The sequence below is a fragment of the Ruditapes philippinarum genome, unplaced genomic scaffold (genome assembly GCF_026571515.1).
Source record: "Ruditapes philippinarum isolate M1 unplaced genomic scaffold, ASM2657151v2 ctg4059_1_1_1_1, whole genome shotgun sequence".
Lineage (NCBI taxonomy): Eukaryota > Metazoa > Mollusca > Bivalvia > Venerida > Veneridae > Ruditapes > Ruditapes philippinarum.
In genome coordinates, this window is record NW_026859597.1 from 25,145 (window position 1) to 45,274 (window position 20,130).

At 33.1% G+C, this 20,130-nt stretch overlaps 1 protein-coding gene across 1 annotated transcript; it reads left to right on the forward strand.

Moving 5' to 3' along the window:
* The first annotated feature begins 1,179 nt into the window (after positions 1–1,179).
* LOC132757204 (checkpoint protein HUS1-like) lies at positions 1,180–18,439 on the forward strand. The gene is made up of 8 exons (XM_060748411.1): positions 1,180–1,279; positions 3,465–3,592; positions 4,099–4,275; positions 10,991–11,098; positions 12,743–12,817; positions 15,131–15,230; positions 16,569–16,703; positions 17,727–18,439. Exons 1-8 carry the CDS (start codon positions 1,228–1,230, stop codon positions 17,810–17,812), a joined length of 861 nt encoding a protein of 286 aa, XP_060604394.1. The 5' UTR covers positions 1,180–1,227; the 3' UTR covers positions 17,813–18,439.
* The last annotated feature ends 1,691 nt before the right edge of the window (positions 18,440–20,130 follow it).

Genomic DNA, 20,130 nt, shown 5'->3' on the forward strand with positions numbered 1-20,130 from the left:
CTGTGGCCATGTGTGAGTCAGTTATGCTTCCCTTACTTATATAGATATTTCTATATACTGTGGCCATGTCTGACTTTAGTAGACTACCTTTACTAATATTTAATGTTAAATACACTGTGGCCATGTGTGACTGGATAAGGTTTTCCTTACTTATAGGGAATGTTATATATACTGTGGCCGTGTGTGACTCAATTTGGGTTTCCTTATTTATATATAATGTTCAATACACTGTGGCCATGTGTGACTCAATTAGGTTTTCCTTACTTATATGGAATGTTCTATATTACTGTGGCCATGTGTGACTCAATTTGGGTTTCCTTATATATATAATGTTAAATACACTGTGGCCATGTGTGACTCAATTAGATTTTCCCTACTTGTATGGAATGTTCTATATACTGTGGCCATGTCTGACTTTAGTAGACTACCCTTACTTATTTTTAATGTTAAATACACTGTGGCCAGGTCCGACTATAATATGTTTCTCTTATTTATGTCGAATGTTCTATACACTGTGGCCATGTCCGACTCAAATATGTTTCACTTATTTATGTCGAATGTTCTATATACTGTGGCCATGTGTGACTTTATTAGGGTACCTTACTTATTTATAAGGTTCCATATACTATGTCTATATGTGACTTTAATAGATACCCTTACTTAAATAGAATGTTCTTTATACTGTGGCCATGTGTGACTTTATTAGGCTGCAATTACTTCTATATGATGTTCCGTATACTGTTGCCATATGTGACTCAAATATGTCTCTACGTATAGAGATCGTTCTTAATACTGCAGTCATATGTCACTTTAATAGGCTACCCTTATTCATAATTTATTGTTACATATACTGTGGATGTGTCCATTTGTGACTAATAGGTTACCAAGATATATTTTTAAATTTCATTTACTGTTTCCATGTGTGACTTTAGCAGGCTACCCTTACTTTATTTACTGTGCCCATTATGAATGTAACAGTATAGTTTGGTCATGAATTAACTAAACAAAATACTAATTTTGTTTATAAAATGCCATTCGGCCTGGCAAATTTATTTAAATAAAGTTTTTAAGACCCCGATTATGTTTACAGGGAAGGAAATTGTTTGGGTAATTTAGTGGTCATTAGCCTCGACTATGGATTTATGGATTTAAAGTCACCTATGGAAATTAGTCGCTCCCATAGTATTAGTTCTAATTTTCTTGCGGGCTTTTTAATTTCCTAATGCAATGAGATTCAGGGGAAAATTAGTTGATATTGGATGTATACAACATTTCACTCGTAAGTTTCAATTAAAAAACCAAAAGATATGTTTTATAAGTGCATACAGGCGACTAATTCAAGCAGTTTGCTTTGAAACTTGTGTTGATATAGGTTTTCGCGATACACACTATTCATGAGCCATTTCGGCCCCGGACATACTGGCCTTTGGCAAATCGATCCCATTATTAGTTCAGAATAAGTTTTTATACGTTTTATTACAGAATTTTATCGCATTTCAGTATATTGATGAATAAATGAATGAAAGAGCCAATTGATTGATTAATTTAATCTTATTACGAATACGATTGTGTAATGGAAATTTATGAGGCAAAATTAGTAAAGTAAAAAGAACATAACAAAACTTAAACTTTATTTTAACAAAACGAAGTACACAAACAGACATTTATTATCAACAACTATTTAAAAAAATCTAATTTGAATGATAAAAAAGCAATACACAAAACAATAAATGAAAAACTTTATCAACAACTTTTTAGGAAGTGGCTCGTACGGCTAGCCAAAAGGTCTAGCCGTACGTGAGTCACGTACGACTAGCCAGGAGGCACTGTATTGTCTAGACGTACGGCACTTTTTAAAATTATATGCATATATGTTATTTTGTGTCTTTAAAGGAGGATTTTAATCAAGTCCCTACATTTGTCCTCGTGTGTTCACTTTAATAAAGATGCTCTGTCATTATGTAAAAAAATGAATACAAACAAGCGTTGTATAATCTATCTTGATAAAAGTGTCAAAGTTGCATGTTATAAGTTATGCCGTCGTTGATTTTCATGCTTATCATTTGTTGTTTTATTTGTATGAAAGATGAAGTATTAAATCATTTTTGTTAATTAAGCACATGGATCGAATAAATATTGATCGGAGTGGAATAAATAAATAAATAAAAAGAACATTGAAAAAAGAAAACGATGATAAGCAAAAATATTTCTATAATTATTTTCAAATACAGAAGATAAACGGAACGGAATATGCAAACTTTCCTAAATGATGGACAAACTTCTATACCGTCGGCAATTGACGCAATTATCAGAGCCCAACAACAATTTATTTCGGTGTTTTTTTTCCATTTTAAAGGTGTCGAAAATTATACTAAATGAAACAAAAAAGGATTATTATCAAAACTTTGTAAACTATTTCAATTGTCTTAATGCAACCATGACAAAGATCGATAGCCAACAATGCGATTAATTTCTCAAGAGTAAACATACGAAGACAATTGCTGTTTCTTGGTTAAAATCCTCGCTTAAAGTCATAAAATAACATATACATTTTCGACTTCTATATAATTTTGAAAAGTGCCGTACGGCTAGCCAATACAGTGCGTCCTGGCTAGTCGTACGTGACTCATGTACGGCTAGAACTTTTGGCTAGCCGTACGGGCCCGTACGGCTAGCCACTTCCAACTTTTTAACAGTATCCCCAAACAACCATTTTTGATCATAACCTAAATACGAACACATTTAAACTCTGTAGCACTGTTGTCATGTCATGTATTTACATGTTGTATTGACTTTGATGGCTCCTGAAATGTTCTATTACAAGTTACTCATTGATTATTTATTTAGCAATAAGTTATTAAATCAAAGTATGATCTTTTCCTTAAGAAGATGGACAGAGATGATAAATAATTGCTTTTTTACAGACAAATGCATTGAAAATAAACTAATATTGATTTAAAGTTAGTTATTATTTCAACCATTGAATAATTAGCAGAGTAAAATTCTAATTATTCATCATATCTCAGCATTGGATCAAATAGAATACCCCTTATAACATGAATTTCAATAACTGTTTAAGAAGAAAAAAACAATCACCTTTCTTGAGCCGATACCATTTAAAGTATTTGAGTTTAGCCAGATTCTGTAGAATTCATTCAAATTATCATTTTCTTCAAAATCATAAATCCTTAAGCTTTGTACCCTCAGTCAAATAAAAAAAAAAAAATAATAATAATCTCTCTAGTATTAAAAAGTAATTAATAAATTCTAAATATGACCCCTATTGGTATTGAGGTCAGTAGGTCAAGGTCATTCTGTTCTCAGGTGAGCACTTTGGGGCCAATAGCCCCTTGTTCACACTTAACCCCTGACCTTGCTTTTCATTATAATGTAAAAACAAAGAACACAGAGCGGCATAATAAATCCGAGTAGTAAATACTAAATAAACTTCTTATGTTTTTCAGGTGTTGTAACAACTGTTTCAAAGTTGATTAAAACATGTGTTTTGAGAGTGACCACATCAGCATTGTACTTCATCTTGTCTGAGAAGGTTGTGAATGGAGGTATACAGATCTGGTGTGAACTTCCTCAGGTAGTTTTAATGTTGATACTTAACTTAAAAACAAGACAAGAATGGAATCACATGACAAATTAGATCTTTTTTTTCTAGCCGCCTTACTGAGAGCTTGACATAGTTGTCACAATTGCAGTTTGGTGTATGTATATTCATATGTGTGTCCGGTTTATGCCTTTCCGGATCGTAACTTTGTCATTAGTTGACAGAATTTCATATGCACAAATGTTCATGATAATGAGACTGTGTGTCATGCTCAAGAACTGTGTTTCTAGGTCAACTGTCAAGGTTTTACTTTAAGGTCAAATGCAAAAAATGGTCTCAAACAGCTTGTCCGCGTAATCTATCAGTATTAATAATGTATTAATTGTCTAGTTCTATATATATAAATGTACTAATGTGTTGTGAAACTTAATCTTTTGATGATATTGTATTTCAAAAATGCCCAAACTACAATATGTGGGGTAGTAGCTTTAAAGATTCTTTTTCTTGATGAATTATTTGTTTTGTATACATTATTTTAGGGTCACTTTTTTGATGAATATGCAATGGAAGGTGTTTCAGCGGAGGCCAATGAAATTTATCTAGAGATGTCCCCAGAAAACTTGGTTAAAGCCCTGAAGACAGCACAGATGGCCAAGTGGGTAAAGGTGAAGCTGACAAAAAAGCATGCACCTTGTCTTACGGTGGAGGTAGATCTGGTAAGTTTGATAACAAGAAGTGCAGTGTCCAGGAACATTAACTCTAGTTTGCTTTAATGCTTAATGTTTTAATTATCTCTCTTTACAGTGCTAAAAAATCCCTAATAATGCATGTCCTGGGTATAACTCTTACAATATCCATGATATTAAAACTTTACACAGTTATAGTAAGTGCATTGTTCAAGAACAGTAACTCTACATTACTTAATTTTTAATCTTTTATTATACTTGAACGTAAACAAAAACATGGATTATACTAAGACTGATGCCTTATGTCTTGAAAAAAACTTGCTTTGAATTTAATAACAAATTTTATTAACAGATATGGGAGCAATCATGGGAACCAAATGTGCACCCCAGTTATGCCATTAACTTTATACCATACTTTGAAAATATGAGCCGTGTAAGGACAAAACCAACATAATGGGTTTGTGACCAGCATGGATCCAGATCAGCCTGTGCATTCGTGCAGTCTGATCAGGATCCATGCTGTTCGCTATCAGTTTCTCTACTTGTAATATAGTTGGAAAGCAAACAGCATGGATCCTGATCAGACTGCGCGGATGCGCAGGCTGATCTGGATCCATGCTGGTCGCAAACCCATTATGTTGGTTTTGTCGTGACACGGCTCATATGTTTCTTGCGATGCAAAGATTCAAGCCACTAGTGTTATGGGGGTATATGGATGTCACCTTTATTGTGTAGAGAAATTGTATGATCTACTTAATGAATTGGACAAGTCAATTAAAATCACTTACCAATTAAACAACTGACCGAAATTTTTTTAGACACACAAATGAGAATGCAGATGGAAATATAAACACAAGCTTAAAACATTATTTACAAAAATAATACATGTAGACTCGCATATGTACCTCCACTACACATTATACCACTCTCAACACCAAAATAAAAAGTAATCTTTATAGTCTGGCAGTCAGATTAAGATATGTACATGTAGCAATGATGACCTAAACAACAATTACTGACAATCCTACATGCAAGAGGTTACCCGTCATAACTTATAAAACAAGCTATTTTAAAAGCAAGAAAACATAACCGTTAGAATTACTAAGCAATGAACATAGGTCTGTAAACAACAAACAAATTATACCTAGCTTATTTATTACAATCCTTCCTGCGTATTGTACCATTAATACCCATCTACAAATACTTATGAACAGAAAGGGCAACTCTAGCTTACTTTTATTTTGAATTCTTTCCATTTGTAATACTAGTAATTAATATTTGAGTACAATTCCGTAACTGTTAGTGGTGTTTGAGTCGCACCAAATGAATATCATACGGTGAGAGAAGCTAGAGAGGAAGTGTAGTGTAAGAATTGTCACTCTAATAACATTGTGTTTTTTTCCAATTATCTCCCTTTACTGAGAAGAAGTACTGGGCAATCTTTTACAGCTGTAATACCAGGATGTCAATCTTGTACAGCTGTCATACAAGAAATTCACCCCTGTTATTGTGATTTTAAAAATTCTGGAAAACATTGAAAGGTTAAACAAGAATTTGCCAGGTATTTAGCAATAATAGGGAAAGTTACTTACAAATGTGATTTTTATTTACAATTGACCTGAAAATATGCTTCATAATTAACCTTAACAAAATTGAGCCACGTCATGACAAAACCAATGTAATGTGTCTGATCAGGATCCATGCTCTTCACTTACAAACCCTATAACAAGAAGAGAAACTGATAGCGAACAGCATGGATTCTGATTGCAAACCCATTATGTTGGTTTTGTCATGACGCGGCTCAATTATTAAGTATTACATGTAATTTTGAAGTATTGTTTACTTGCCATTGAGAGGCCATTGATAGTACATGTTATTCACTTTCCTGGACAAACAAATGCATTGCAGCATGTTCTTTGGTTTTGCCAATTTCTTGCTGAGGATAGGAAATGCCCTATCACTTATACTTGTCATCTTGACCAGGGACTGCACTTAGGGCGAGTTTGGGCCAAAATTTGTTGAAATTATTTTCACTTCACCAAATCTCCTTTTGTACCTGTGTCAGACCTGTGGCAGTTCTAGTTTATAAAGTGTTTCTTTGAAAAAAGAATTTCTCTGCAAATTTCTCCCAAGATGAACAAACATGAACTTCTTTGACCATTGTCTGTTAATTCATTTTTCCTGTTTATGCAACATGTTTGTTATAGGTAATAAGAGTTGAAAATATTTATTATCAAATTTTATTAGCTGGATTTTAAAGTTGTAATTGGAAATTAGTGGTTTTACTTAAGTTATTCTATACAGGATGGTTAATGCATTTACACTAAATTTCAAATCTGTTAATAATGATAATCTAACTTGTCAAGAATTATGAAAACTGTTGAATAGTGAATTACCTTAGGAAGGTTTTCTATACTTGATAATGAATAATGCGTAGGCTATGAACGTTAATGAGCAATACATGCTTATAATGAATGATACATAGAAAAATCAGTAAAAAAATGAAAACAATTTATGATATCATTAGATATTTTATATTTTTTCCAAGTTCAAGATAATATTCCCAACAGCAACCAATCCCCTCCCCCCTTCCCCCACAAAAAAAAACCAACAAAGAAAAACCGCACAAAAAAACACAACAAAAAACAAAAAACTAAGCAGATAATTTTCTGGGAAATACTTAACTGTGTTGACTTATTTTTGAAAAAAAAGAGACCGACTATTATTATGATTATATACATAAATAAATCAAAAAGTCATGTATATGTTGTTGGTTTTTTTTTTTCAACTTTTAAAAAATTTCTGTTTTCTTGAATTGCCCTGTACTTTTATCACAATTGAAGAATTAAGGCACCTTTCTCACAGAATAGCTAAAAAAGACCACAGGATTCAACACATAATATTGAATACTTGCTGTAAAGTCATGACAAGGTGCAGTTATAAAATTCTGACAGCTATATTGTTTGAGCTATCTGTATGTCCTTACATTGGTATATAACAATATTGTCAATGTAAAACAGAATGATTTTAAAAGTATGAACATGGAAATAAGACTACTTGCTTTTTACAAAGCAATGTGTAAAACAATGGGAATAATTCTAAAAGCAACATTTTAGGAGTTATGCCCATTTTCAACGTAGAATATTTTGAAAAATTCGTTTATTATTGATATAAAATTTTGAAAACTATCAATTTTGTACTTATTCTTGGCATACTTGTTTATCTACACATAGGTGAGTGATCAGTATTTCTTGAGTTATGCCCCTTTAAACACATGGAAAACAATTAAACCTTTGTATAAATACCAGTATCTTGAATGTTCACAAAGTCATTTTATTGAAAAGTGAAGGGCATGAATTTAGATAGTTAATTGATCAGGGATTTACTGGATGCAAGATGCGTCATATACACAAAATGCCATCCTGTACGCACAAAAAATAAATTCTGCGTACACATGGACGCAGAAAAATTGTCTAAAGTAACTGTCATTTCCACATTTTAAAATAAATTCTTAGTACCGTAGTCACACAAAAATTGTTTAGAGTAACTCTTGTTACAGTATTTTTACAATATCTAAAATGTTTTGGTTAGCGTTGAAGGTCCTTGGAATCACAAATGGGTATTTATAGTAACACATCATTTTATTGGCTAGTTACTGCCCGCATTTAAAATACTGACCAATTATTAGTTTTTAGCTCACCTGTCACAAAGTGACAGGGTGAGCTTTTGTGATCGCTTTTCGTCCGTCGTCCGTCCGTAAACTTTTGCTTTAAATGACATCTCCTCATAAACCACTGAGCCAATTTCATCCAAACTTCACAGGAATGTTCCTTTAGTGGTCACCTTTAAAAATTGTTCAAAGAATTTAATTCCATGCAGAACTCTGGTTGCCATGGCAACCAAAAGAAAAAACTTTAAATATCTTCTTTTAAAAAACCATAAGAGCTAGAGCTTAGATATTTGGCATGAAACATCTTCTAGTGAGTGTCTACCAAGTTTATTCAAATAAAAGCCTTGGGGTCAAAATTGGCCCCGCCCCAGGGGGGCATTGATTTTCCCTATATGCATATAGTAAAAACTTAAAAAATCTTCTTTTAAAGAACCCAAGGAGCTAGAGCTAAGATATTGGGCATGAAACATCTTCTAGTGAGTGTCTACCAAGTTTGTTCAAATAAAAGCCCTTGGGTCAAAATTGGCCCCGCCCCTGGGGGTCATTGATTTTCCCTATATGCATATAGTAAAAACTTAAAAAAATCTTCTTTTAAAGAACTGTAAGAGCTAGAGCTTAGATATTTGGCATGAAACATCTTCTAGTGAATGTCTACCAAGTTTGTTCAAATAAAAGCCCTGGGGTCAAAATTGGCCCCGCCCCAGGGGGTCATTAATTTTACCTATATGCATATAGTAAAAACTTAAAAAATCTTCTTTTAAAGAACCCAAAGAGCTAGAGCTAAGATATTAAGCATGAAACATCTTCTAGTGAATGTCTACCAAGTTTGTTCAAATTAAAGCCTTGGGGTCAAAATTAGCCCCGCCCCGGGGGTCATTGATTTTCCCTATATGCATATAGTAAAAACTTAAAAAATCTTCTTTTAAAGAACCTTAAGAGCTAGAGCTTAGATATTTGGCATGAAACATCTTCTAGTGAATGTCTACCAAGTTTGTTCAAATAAAAGCCCTGGGGTCAAAATTGACCACGCCCCAGGGGGTCATAGATTTTCCCTATATGCATATAGTAAAAACTTAAAAAATCTTCTTTTAAAGAACGCAAAGAGCTAGAGCTAAGATATTTAGCATGAAACATCTTCTAATGAGTGTCTACCAAGTTTGTTCAAATAAAAGCCCTGAGGCAAAAATTGGCCCCGCCCCAGGGGGGCATTGATTTTCCCTATATGCATATAGTAAAAACTTAAAAATCTTCTTTTAAAGAACTCAAAGAGCTAGAGCTAAGATATTTAGTATGAAACATGTTCTAATGGGTGTCTACCAAGTATGTTCAAATAAAAGCCCTGGGGTCAAAACTGGCCCCGCCCGGGGGGGGGGGGGGTCATTGATTTTCCTTATATGTGTATAGCAAAAACTTAAAAATCTTCTTTGGAAAAACCCAAATAGCTAGAGTTTAGATATTAAGCACGAAACATCTTTAAGTAAATATCTACAAAGTTTGTTAAAATAAACGCCCGGGGGTCAAAACTGGCCCTGCCCCAGGGGTGTCATTGTTTTTAACTATATGTGTATAGTAAAAACTTTAAAAATCTTCTTTTAAAAAAGCAAATGAGCTAGAACTTAGATATTTAGCATGAAACATCTTCTTATGGGTGTCTACCAAGTCTGTTCAAATAAACAAATAAAAGCCCTTGGGTAAAAATTGGCCCGGGGGTGGGGGGGGGGCCTATATACAGGTGAGCGACCTCAGTGCCATCATGGCCCTCTTGTATTTGGAGCGCTCGGTTGTTACCGTCATCTATGAAAGTATTTTGCTTTAAACAATGGCAAAACAGGCCGACTTATTAGGGTTTTGGGGTGGGAGTTGTTCGAAACGAAAACGAGATGACAGTTACCAGTAGCCTATCTTGTCAAGTACTGTAACTGAAGCAAGTACATCATTCCAGCAGGCCACAATACCAAAACGTGACAGAACATTCCTGTCTGTCTGGTTAGATAGATACAAATGGTTAGAGTTACTGGACAAACAAATGTTTTGTAACCCTTCCGTTATGGCCAAAAGTTCAACAAACCTGTTATAGCTTCATGGTGCAAACAAACTTTTACTGTTACAGCTTCATAGTGCACTACCGATCACAATAGATTAGATAAGACAACCAGTTGCGCTTATTTTCAAAGCTGTTACTGTAAAAGTTTCTTTGTACTCCTCGGATTAGCTTGGAAAAACTTAAAAATATCTTAATTCCATAGTAAGTCTATTAAACACTATTATAGGTTGTTTTATTTGTATAATGTTGTATATTTCAGCCTGTTTTATTAAGCCCCCGCCATATAATGGCCGGGGCATATAGTGTTACCCTGTTCCGTCATTCCGTCATTCTGTCATTCCTTCATCATCAGTTTCCGTTCATTATCTTAAGAACGGTTGCACATATTCAACTCAAATTTGACATATGGATATGTCATGAGAAAATACAGGTCAAGTTCCAATTTGGTCATGGTTCGATGATTTTTGGCAGAGTTATGCCCCTTTTACTTTGAAAATAATATGAAATTTTCAGTTTCTGTTCATTATCTACCCAACAGTGTTATATATTTAACTCAAATTTGACATATGGATATGTCAAAGGAATGGGCAGGTCAAGTTGGAATTTGGTCATGGTTTGATGATTTTTTTGGCAGAGTTATGTCCCTTTCATTTTGAAAATAATGTAGATACATCTTAGGAATAAGCAGTTTAAGATTGAATTTGGTCGTGGTTCAATGATTTTGGACAAACTTATCTTTCCTGAATGTTGGAAAAATTTTGAACTTTCAGTTTCAGCACTCATACTTTTAGCCATTATTTTGGCTACAAATATGCAATATGCAATATGCTATTTTTAAAAGGTTAAGACTGAATAATTTCAGTGCCTTGAACATTGTATGGAAATGGTTTGTGTTAACATTGAAAAGTTTTAAGGGCTTTGAACTTAAAATGAAAAAAATAATTAATGCACCATCTGAAATTTTGGCTGTATGTGGGGGCATCCGTGGCATGATGACACATTTCTAGTTTGTATAATGTTGTATATTTCAGCCTACGCTAGGTTCCCATTCTAGAGTTGTTGTACATGATATACCAGTGACTGTAGTACCACGTCGATTATGGCAGGAATATCAGGAGCCCGAAGTTCCCCAGTTTGATGTAAGTTATTCAGTCTCCTTGTGATTAGTTCTTTTTGGTAGTTATGAGGAAAGTTCTTTATTGTAGTTATGAGCGCTTTTTGAGTGGTTGTTATAAGGAAAATTCTTTATTGTAGTTATAAAAAATGTTTATGTTGTAGTTATGAGGAAATTTCTTGGTGTAGTTATGAAGAAAATTCTTTCTTGTATTTATGAGGGAAATTCTTGGTGTTGTTATGAGGAAAGTTCTTTGTTTAGTTATGAAAATTCTTTCATTATGGTTGTGAGGAAAGTTTGTGTAGCTATGATAGAAATGCTTAGTTGTATTCATGAGAGAAGTTTCTTGGTGTAGTTATCAGATGTAGTTATGAGGGAAGTGTGTTTGTGTTTTTATGAACTAAGATTTTTTTGTGTGTGAGTAGTTATGAGTGAAGTGCTTTGGAATAGTAATGATGTAAGATCTTTGATGTAGTTGTGAGGTAATATCATTGTAGTTATGAGGGAAGTGCATTGGTGTAATTATGAGGTAAGATCATTAGTGTAGTTATGATTAGACAATTCTGAACTTCTTAATTGTGGAAACTTCCAAAATCTGAACCTTAGGCTAGACCCACAGGTTTTCAGATGTGATACTGTACATCTAAATTTAGTGTTCTTGATATTAAAAAGCAGTTGTTTTGTTTAGTGTTTTTAAACTGAAATAAACATCTCTCCATTTCTATTCAATTTCTCGCTTATGGCTGACGGGTTGCCTTTAAGGATTGAGGCATCAAAATGGCAGCCACCATTTAAATGGGTTTGATTTATGGAGTCTTGCATCTCTTAGCTCAATCAGGTGAGATGGTTGTGTAGTTGCTTAAAGTTTGTAACACTTGAGGTTAACAAAAATCATCTTTCCTGTTTCAGCACCAAATGACCTAAGTTGAGTTGGTGCGCTATAAAACCAAACAAACAAGTCCTTTTTATTGTGTAAGTTAGAAGTAGCTATGAAAAAGTGGGATCAAAAGGTGTGATTTATTCCAATCCTTTGTTAGAATTTTCTCACTTACTTGGGTAAGAAAGTGGCGATCATGTTAATCACTCCTTAACAATAATTAATAAGCTATGACTGCCTCGGTGGTTGAGGAGTAATGAGTCGATGACTTCTAATCCAGTTACTCTCTGGCGTGGGTTTGATCCCCGGGAGATGCTTTGGTAGTTTAGCAGGGAGTAAAATAGTCTAGTACTGGTGTAACTCTTAAGGAATGATGGTTAAGAAACTACCTGCCTATATGACTGAAATACTGTTGGGAAAAGGCGTAAAATGAAACAAACAAACAAACAATGACTATTCACCATAGTGAAACAAAAAGTCAACAAACCCAAATAAATGTAAATAAAAAGTTCACAAGAAATATATTATTATATAGAACCAGTGACATTGAGGAAAGAAGTAATTTTCATGAGGACTGGTTTATTGATGTCCCTTTTTGTATTGTGTTTTAATCATTATCTTCATTATTCATAACATTTTATACATTCTGTGCATTATGTTGTAATTATGCATTTAATGACTGAGTTAGATTCATAAAGAGGTTGAAGTTTGTTAGAAATTTCGATAATGGCTATGAACAAAATTTCTTTTCGATACTTGACAATGTTATGATAATGTTTTGATTTATTCCAGGTAAGTATTATAATGCCACAGATGAAGGTATTGCGGAATATTGTAGACAAGATGAAGAATCTCAGCAATAATTTGGTATGTCTGTTAAATGTGTATGTCTTTAAACTTGGTATTTCTATCAACTTTGGCAAGTCTATAGTAATGGTATGATACCAAGTTGAGAGTAAAAAAAGTATGTCTCACACCATTAACACATAGAAAGCCATGGTTTGGACTGATAAAAGACAAAAGGATAAATAGCTTGAAATAATTTACTAAGCCAAAAAAAAGTACATTTTTGTGACTTTTTATGTCAATTCCCTCATTTCATTGAATAAAATTCTCATTGTCAATCTAAGTTCTTATTAAGTAAAGCTTTGACACAGCAATAAGTTCTTTTACATGATCTGTAAGATGTAAAACTTGATTTTACCAAAAGATAAAAGAAAGATGTAAAAATTAAAGATAAAAGACTGATGTAAAAATCAAAGATAAAAGAAAGATGTAAAAAATCAAACAAAAATCAAAAATCAATCCCTACATGTTTCAACAACTCCTTTATTAGCTCACCAGAGCCGAATGTCTATTGCTACAGAACTAATGGATGGATGATCACCAAACTTTGTCTGTAGCATTCTTGGGTACTCTTTTATCAAGTTTGCTTATATTAATTTGATTAGCCCCTTTTAGGGACCACTAAAGCTAAAAATAGAAAAAACCTTCAAACATCATTTCCTACTGAAATAATTGATAGATGATCACCAAACTTTGTAGCATTCTTAGGTAGTCTTTTATCAAGTTTGCTCATATTAATTTGATTACTCCCATTTAAGCTAAAGCTTAAATGCCCCAGGTCATGGCATTTCTTCAAATTACTGTTTAAACATATTCTATGCTCAAATTTAATATTAGAATATATTGACAGTTGTTTCTTGTGAGCAACTCAGGGCCATCATGGCCCTCTTGTTACATGTTTATTGTAATATTTATACTTTTGTGGATGCATTGACTTGTTGTCTTTTGTTGCTTTTTGTGTCGCCTTGAAAAGGCGACATACAGGGGTTACTTTTGTTGGCGTAGGCGTCATTGTCAGCGTCCCCTAAAGCTTGTCCGGAGCATAACTCAGTCACTATAAGTAGATTGACTTCAAACTTGGTATGCATGCTTCTTTAAATAACCAGAAATGCAGTGCACAAGGACCAGTACTCGGCACTTCTTAATTTTTGAGTAATTGCCCTTTGTTAATTTTCATACTTTAATTTTGTCAGGGCCATTTCTCTTCAACTAAAAAAGCTATGGACTTGAAACTTCATAGGATGATAGATCTCATTAAGTTTAGAATGATAGATCTGTTCTATTAAGTTTAGAATGATAGATCTGTTCTGTTATAATATGAAGTTGATCCCTTCAATAATAGCAAAGTTACAGTCAGTTACCGCCAAAACAATGAAAATTTCAATAATTTGACCTTCAAAGACAATGTCATTAATGAGTGAAGGTCAAGGTCTTTCGGTATATTTTTAACAGTTATCTTTGAAGATTATTATGTTCAAGTTTCAAGACAATCCATTCAAAAATAACAAAGTTACAGCCAATAAAAGCCAAAAAAATGAGTATTTAAAAAATTTGACCTTCAAAGTCAAGGTCATTTATGAATGAAGGTCAAGGTCTGTCTAGATATTTTTTAAGGGATATCCCTGAAGATAATTATGTTCAAGTTTGAAGACAATCCATTCAAAAATAACAAAGTGATTGCCAATAATAGCCAAAAAAATGAAAATTTCAATAATTTGACCTTCAAAGTCAAGGTCATTTATGAGTGAAGGTCAAGGTCTGGCTGGTTATTTTTCAGGGATATCCTTGAAGATTATTATGTTCAAGTTTGAAGACAATCCATTCAAAAATAACAAAGTTACAGCCAATAACAGCATGAACAAGCAAAAATTGGACTTTTAACCTTATTTCAATACACCAAGAAATAAAAAAGTAATGATCTAGGTACAAGTTTGCGGACCTTGTAAACTTTGTTTAGAAAAAGTAAAAAGTCGAGCGTTGCCCCCGCCCGGCGGTGGCTCTTGTTGAGTTATTGCCCTTTGTTAATTTTCATACTTTAATTTTGTCCGGGCCATTTCTTTTCAACTATAAAAGCTATGGACTTGATTATCTTCATAGGTTGATAGATTTTTTTAGTTATTGCCCTTTAGCAGTGTTTATAAATAACCTACATTTAAGAAGAAAATGCTTAAGTGACAACTATACTGTTTACAAGGCGACACATCCGACTCGTGAAGTTCTAGTTTCTCATTGTTTTGTATTACAATACATATGAAAATACTGTACAATGCTGTATTATAAGTCTGCTTTAGAGGTTTTGTGTTTATCTAACAAATTTGTTTGTTTTTGTTTTAGTTATTATCTGCCAACAGACAAGGGGAATTAAAGGTTTCTGTGGAAACAGACATGGTGTCAGTCAGTACACATTTTCAGGACCTCATCAACCCTACTTCAAGTAAGATACAAATTTACAGTAATATTGTGGGCAACTCCTTTAACACTATTTGTGATATGTTTTATTTGTATATGTAATATGGTGATGAGCTTTTTATGCTTAAACCAAGAAATAAAGTTTCTGTTCTGTTCTGTTCTGATAATGACTGCCTATGCTACAAATATATAGAGAATTTTGCATTATTGGGCTATTCTGATGTGTTGTATCACTTTTAGTTGATTGTGTAAAGTTGTTTCTTTAGGAACCCGCTATTTAGTCCATTTGAATAACACATTCATTTTTATATCTTCAATCAAATGCTTACAGTAATTTGATATACATGTACATGTAACTTCAGTAAAATGCATAACCTATTTTGAACAAAATATGTTACGCATTTTTATGAAGGTACAAATTGAATTACTTTTTTGCCTTTAATAGACTATGTACCTATATTGTAGTTTATGTTGTATTGTTATGACGCATGTTTAAATGTCAGCACCTTACAAAGATATGAGGGGGCAAATGGCTGTCACTGAAAAAAGAGGGAAAACATACAGAGGGGCAACTGTTGGTGGGGCAAATGTCCAAACAACCTACCGGCCATTTGAATAAGATAAAACTGTTGCGTTATCGATTTTGACACAAAAAGCATTTCATTCTAAAATTATTGAAACATTTTTTTTCCATTTCATTATGTTATTTTAAATAAAATTTTAGAATTTTCAGTGTATTTACATTGATGCTGTTAAAATATAATTAGTGTTTTCACTGGATGTCTAGCAGATTTCGAATACATGGTTATGTTGGAAAGCAATACACACAAATAGTCTGTCACTATGCTTAACATATAACCCAGTGCACAGATTTTCATATTTCTTCAGTCAAAAATAACTGTATTTTCACTAGAAAACTTATAGTCAAGATTGTCCATCTGATCTGGTTTGTTTATTGATCACCATAGAGACATATGAACCTTCCTTAGTTGTGTCGCAGGAACCACTGAATGCTTGTCACCAATGGTAGGATAGTCCTGGTGGACTTTTAAAATATGTCTGCAGCAAAATCCATGTTTTAAAATCCTTATTCTAACCCTCTAACCCAAAACCTTAACTCCTTACCCTAGAAGTAATCTGAGTGATTTTGTAGAGAAACATTAATATTGAAGAAATAATATTGGGTTAATTTAAAATGTTAAAAATAATTCTAAAGTCTAGCCCAGTGGGTCAATCCTCAGTCCATCTTCAATTTGTCTCAACTGTTAGCTATATAAAATAGAGAAAAGAAGATTTTATATCTTATACTAAGTGATTTAAAATAAAGATTTGTAGAATTACGTTTTATAAACTCTTATTTCAGGGAATGATGCTGGACGCCCAGCACAGCTGTCACCAAATTATGACCCGGAAGAATTTGCTGAAGCTAGGATAGACATTAGAAAATTTGCTCAGTTTCTATCTGGTCAGCAGGTCAGCCCAAGTAGAGTTATATGTAGTAAGTGTCTTTGTGTGTGTATTTGAGGTTATTTATACTCGCCACTGGTTGCCCATATGGGCGAGTCCTCCAGAAGAGTATTTGTCATTTTACATTTAGAGGATAGTGCAATATACAGATACAGAAAGATGCCCCAATTCCAGAAGCTTCTCCTGGTTCTTAATCGTGCCAATTGTTAAAGCACTCACACACGGGACCTCGATTTAAAGTCTCATCCGAAAGACTGATTAGTAATTTTAGTTGGCCCACTCGGGAAACTAACCCACAATGTCAAGATTACAAGTCTCGCACTCTAACCGATTGAGCTATGCGGATTGGCTAGTAAGTGTCCAAAAATATCTTAGATTGATTTCATAGAAAGAGGATTTTGTTTTTTTGTTTAAGGATTTTATCTAATTGTTACTCCTCACTCATTTTGTAATGTTAGTTTTTTCATAGCCTAATGGGAGTTATTTTTACTGTTAATTCATGTGTACCATGTGACTAAAATTTTTGTACAAAGTGACAGTACTTTTTCACAGTAAAAATCTCTGAAAAATAAAAACCTATAGAAACAGTGTCCCGATAAAGTATTTATAGGTGGTAATGAAATAAATGACACATACGTTTGTAACAGTATATAAATAACACATAGGTTTGTCAGTAACAGTATAAATATAATCCTTAGGAAAATACATTAACCCAAGGGGTTAGCCGAGGGATTCATTATTTTTACTAGGGATGATATATTTCATGTGACTCACATGGCAGGAAACCGTACAGACCCTGTTTGTTTGGACCATGCTAGACTTACAGACTTTCCTCTGTGCTGGTCACATAGGCTTCCTGTTTACTATATCCTGCCCTTTAAAAGATTTTTTCTTATGTCTGGTAAACAAGAGTCTCCTGCTAAGAAATGATATTCACAGTTCATTTAGTCTTCATGTTGGTTGACAATGGTGGTATGGGTTACTGCCAGCAAACTAAAAGGTTTAATTAAGTTCAAAGGTTTAGATTGTATTTCTTCGTATTTCTTCTTTTTAGATATAGCGGATAACAGAGTGGTTCATTTTTACCTGATGAATGATGATGTTTCACTGCAATATTTTATGCCAGTTATGATGGTATGATGATGTAAAATAACAAGCCATGGACAGAAGGACTAGGAAATGACTAGGTTGCCACCTCTTTTTTCAAAACATTAGAACTTCAAGTTATTTTACATTAAAAAATTAACACATTGTAAAGATTCAGCTGAAATATCAGAATGAGTTTAAAGTGTTAGTATATGCGTGGACTTATATTATAATCTGTGGCATATGTCACATAACATAAAGTATCTTTATGTTTTTCTTGCTTCAAATTTACTGCAGTAGTGTTAAATATTAATCTTCTGACTAAGATATATTTTGCTGTTTTTAAAAAATAGGAAAACATTGTTTTAGATGGTCTTAGACTCAATGCATGTCAGCCTAATTTTCGAAGGCACATGTACATGGTTTTAAAAATTCTTTTGTGAGAGTTTATGCAAAATAGACTGTCAGAAATTTTCAAATTCAGGCCTTCCCATTGGACTAAAAAAGAAAAAAGAAAAAAGACTTAAATATTTTAGAGGGAAAATTGCATGGTCTAATTAGAGTGCAAAGCATATCAACAATATATCGATATCAGATGACAAATATCAAAGATACACCGATATGATACACCGATATATTGATAATTTGTCTATCATTCACTTTTATACCTGTTTCAATGACTTTAGTTAAATATATGAGCCGCGTCATGACAAAACCAACATAATGGGTTTGAGACCATCATGGATCCAGACCAGCCTGTGCCTCCACGCAGTCTGATCAGGATCCATGCTGTTTGCTATCAGTTTCCCTTCTTGTAATAGGGTTTGTAAGCGAACAGCATGGATCCTGATCATACTGCGCAGAGGCGCAGGCTGGTCTGAATCCATGCTGGTCGCAAACGCATTACGTTGGTTTTGTCATGATGCGGCTCATATGTTTGGTTCAGTGTCTTGTTTATAAAAGCACATTGCATGATTTTTTTCCAGACCACATGTTTTTGTGTTTTTTGTCATCATTGCTGTAAAACATTTCCACTATATAACAAACAGCATAATGTTACACATAGATAACTGCTTCTGTATATGTTTTGGGTGAATTTTCATAATTTCTTGACATTTAATTAATTAGTCAAAATTATCGATTTTTTGAAATGTGTATCAATTATTGATAGACAGAAAAATATCAATGATACATCAATATTATATTGTCTCCATGGGTCTAATAAATGTTACTGACTTGACCTTCTGATTCAATCTTTCTAAGAACGTTTTTTGATAATACAAAGGACATGTTACAATCAAGGTCATTTATATCTCTATACTTTTGAGAATTGTAGTGTAATTTAATTTAGTGTATATATTTTATACTATCAAGTGTTTAAATGTGCAAAAATGATTAGGATTGCCGGGGAACATCTATTGGATAATAAAATCTATTGGATAATAACATTTATTGGACAATAAAAGAACAAAAAATAGAATTTGTAATGTTAGTTCTTATACTGATAGCAAAAGTTACTCATTCAGTCTTGTTTGTAGCCTACGTATTTTAATTATCTGCAAACACTTTTATTCTGAGCTTTAGATTTTTCAAAATCTTTTCTTTATTATATACATATATGAAATATGAAGATAAAATGATCATTAAAAAATCTGCCAACATTCTCTCTGACCAAAGGTCAGATATATCCATTTATTTTTGTCCATACTGTTTAAAAACTTTCAAACTGCTATTCATTTCTGTCTCTTGTGTAACTGAACAGAACTTAATAAAATAATTATTCCAGCTATTATTTAAGACCCCACTTTACACTGAATAGATCACAGGTTCTGCATGTAGTGGATGTTAATATGTTCATTGTGACAGACAATTAAGCATTGTGACGGGCTCCAGAGGCGACAAGTAATTCATGAGATAAAAATCCTTGTTGGAAAAAATGTTGAAAATATCAGATTACAGAAAGTTCTTGTAAAATTTTTTTAAAGAATTTTTTATTTAAAATTTTATACGTATACAATTATTGAAATAAAAAGTTAAGTTATAAAAAATTTTATAATGATAAAATTGTCTTGTTATTTATTGTATTTCTTTACGTTTTACTTTCTTGAAAAGTAGTCTAGTACTGGTGTAACTCTCCAGGAACAATGGATGGGAAACTACCCGCCTATATGACTGAAATACTGTTGGAAAAAGGCGTAAAATGAAACAAACAAACAAACTTTCTTGAATGACAGTTTGTAAGGATCATTTATAAAAGTTGATGGGCTGTATTTTTACATACTAGTGAATTGTAGTCATGACCTACACACTCGTGATCATTGACAGGCAATGGCAATAAAAATGGGCGAGGTTTTATACATTTCGGCCCCACA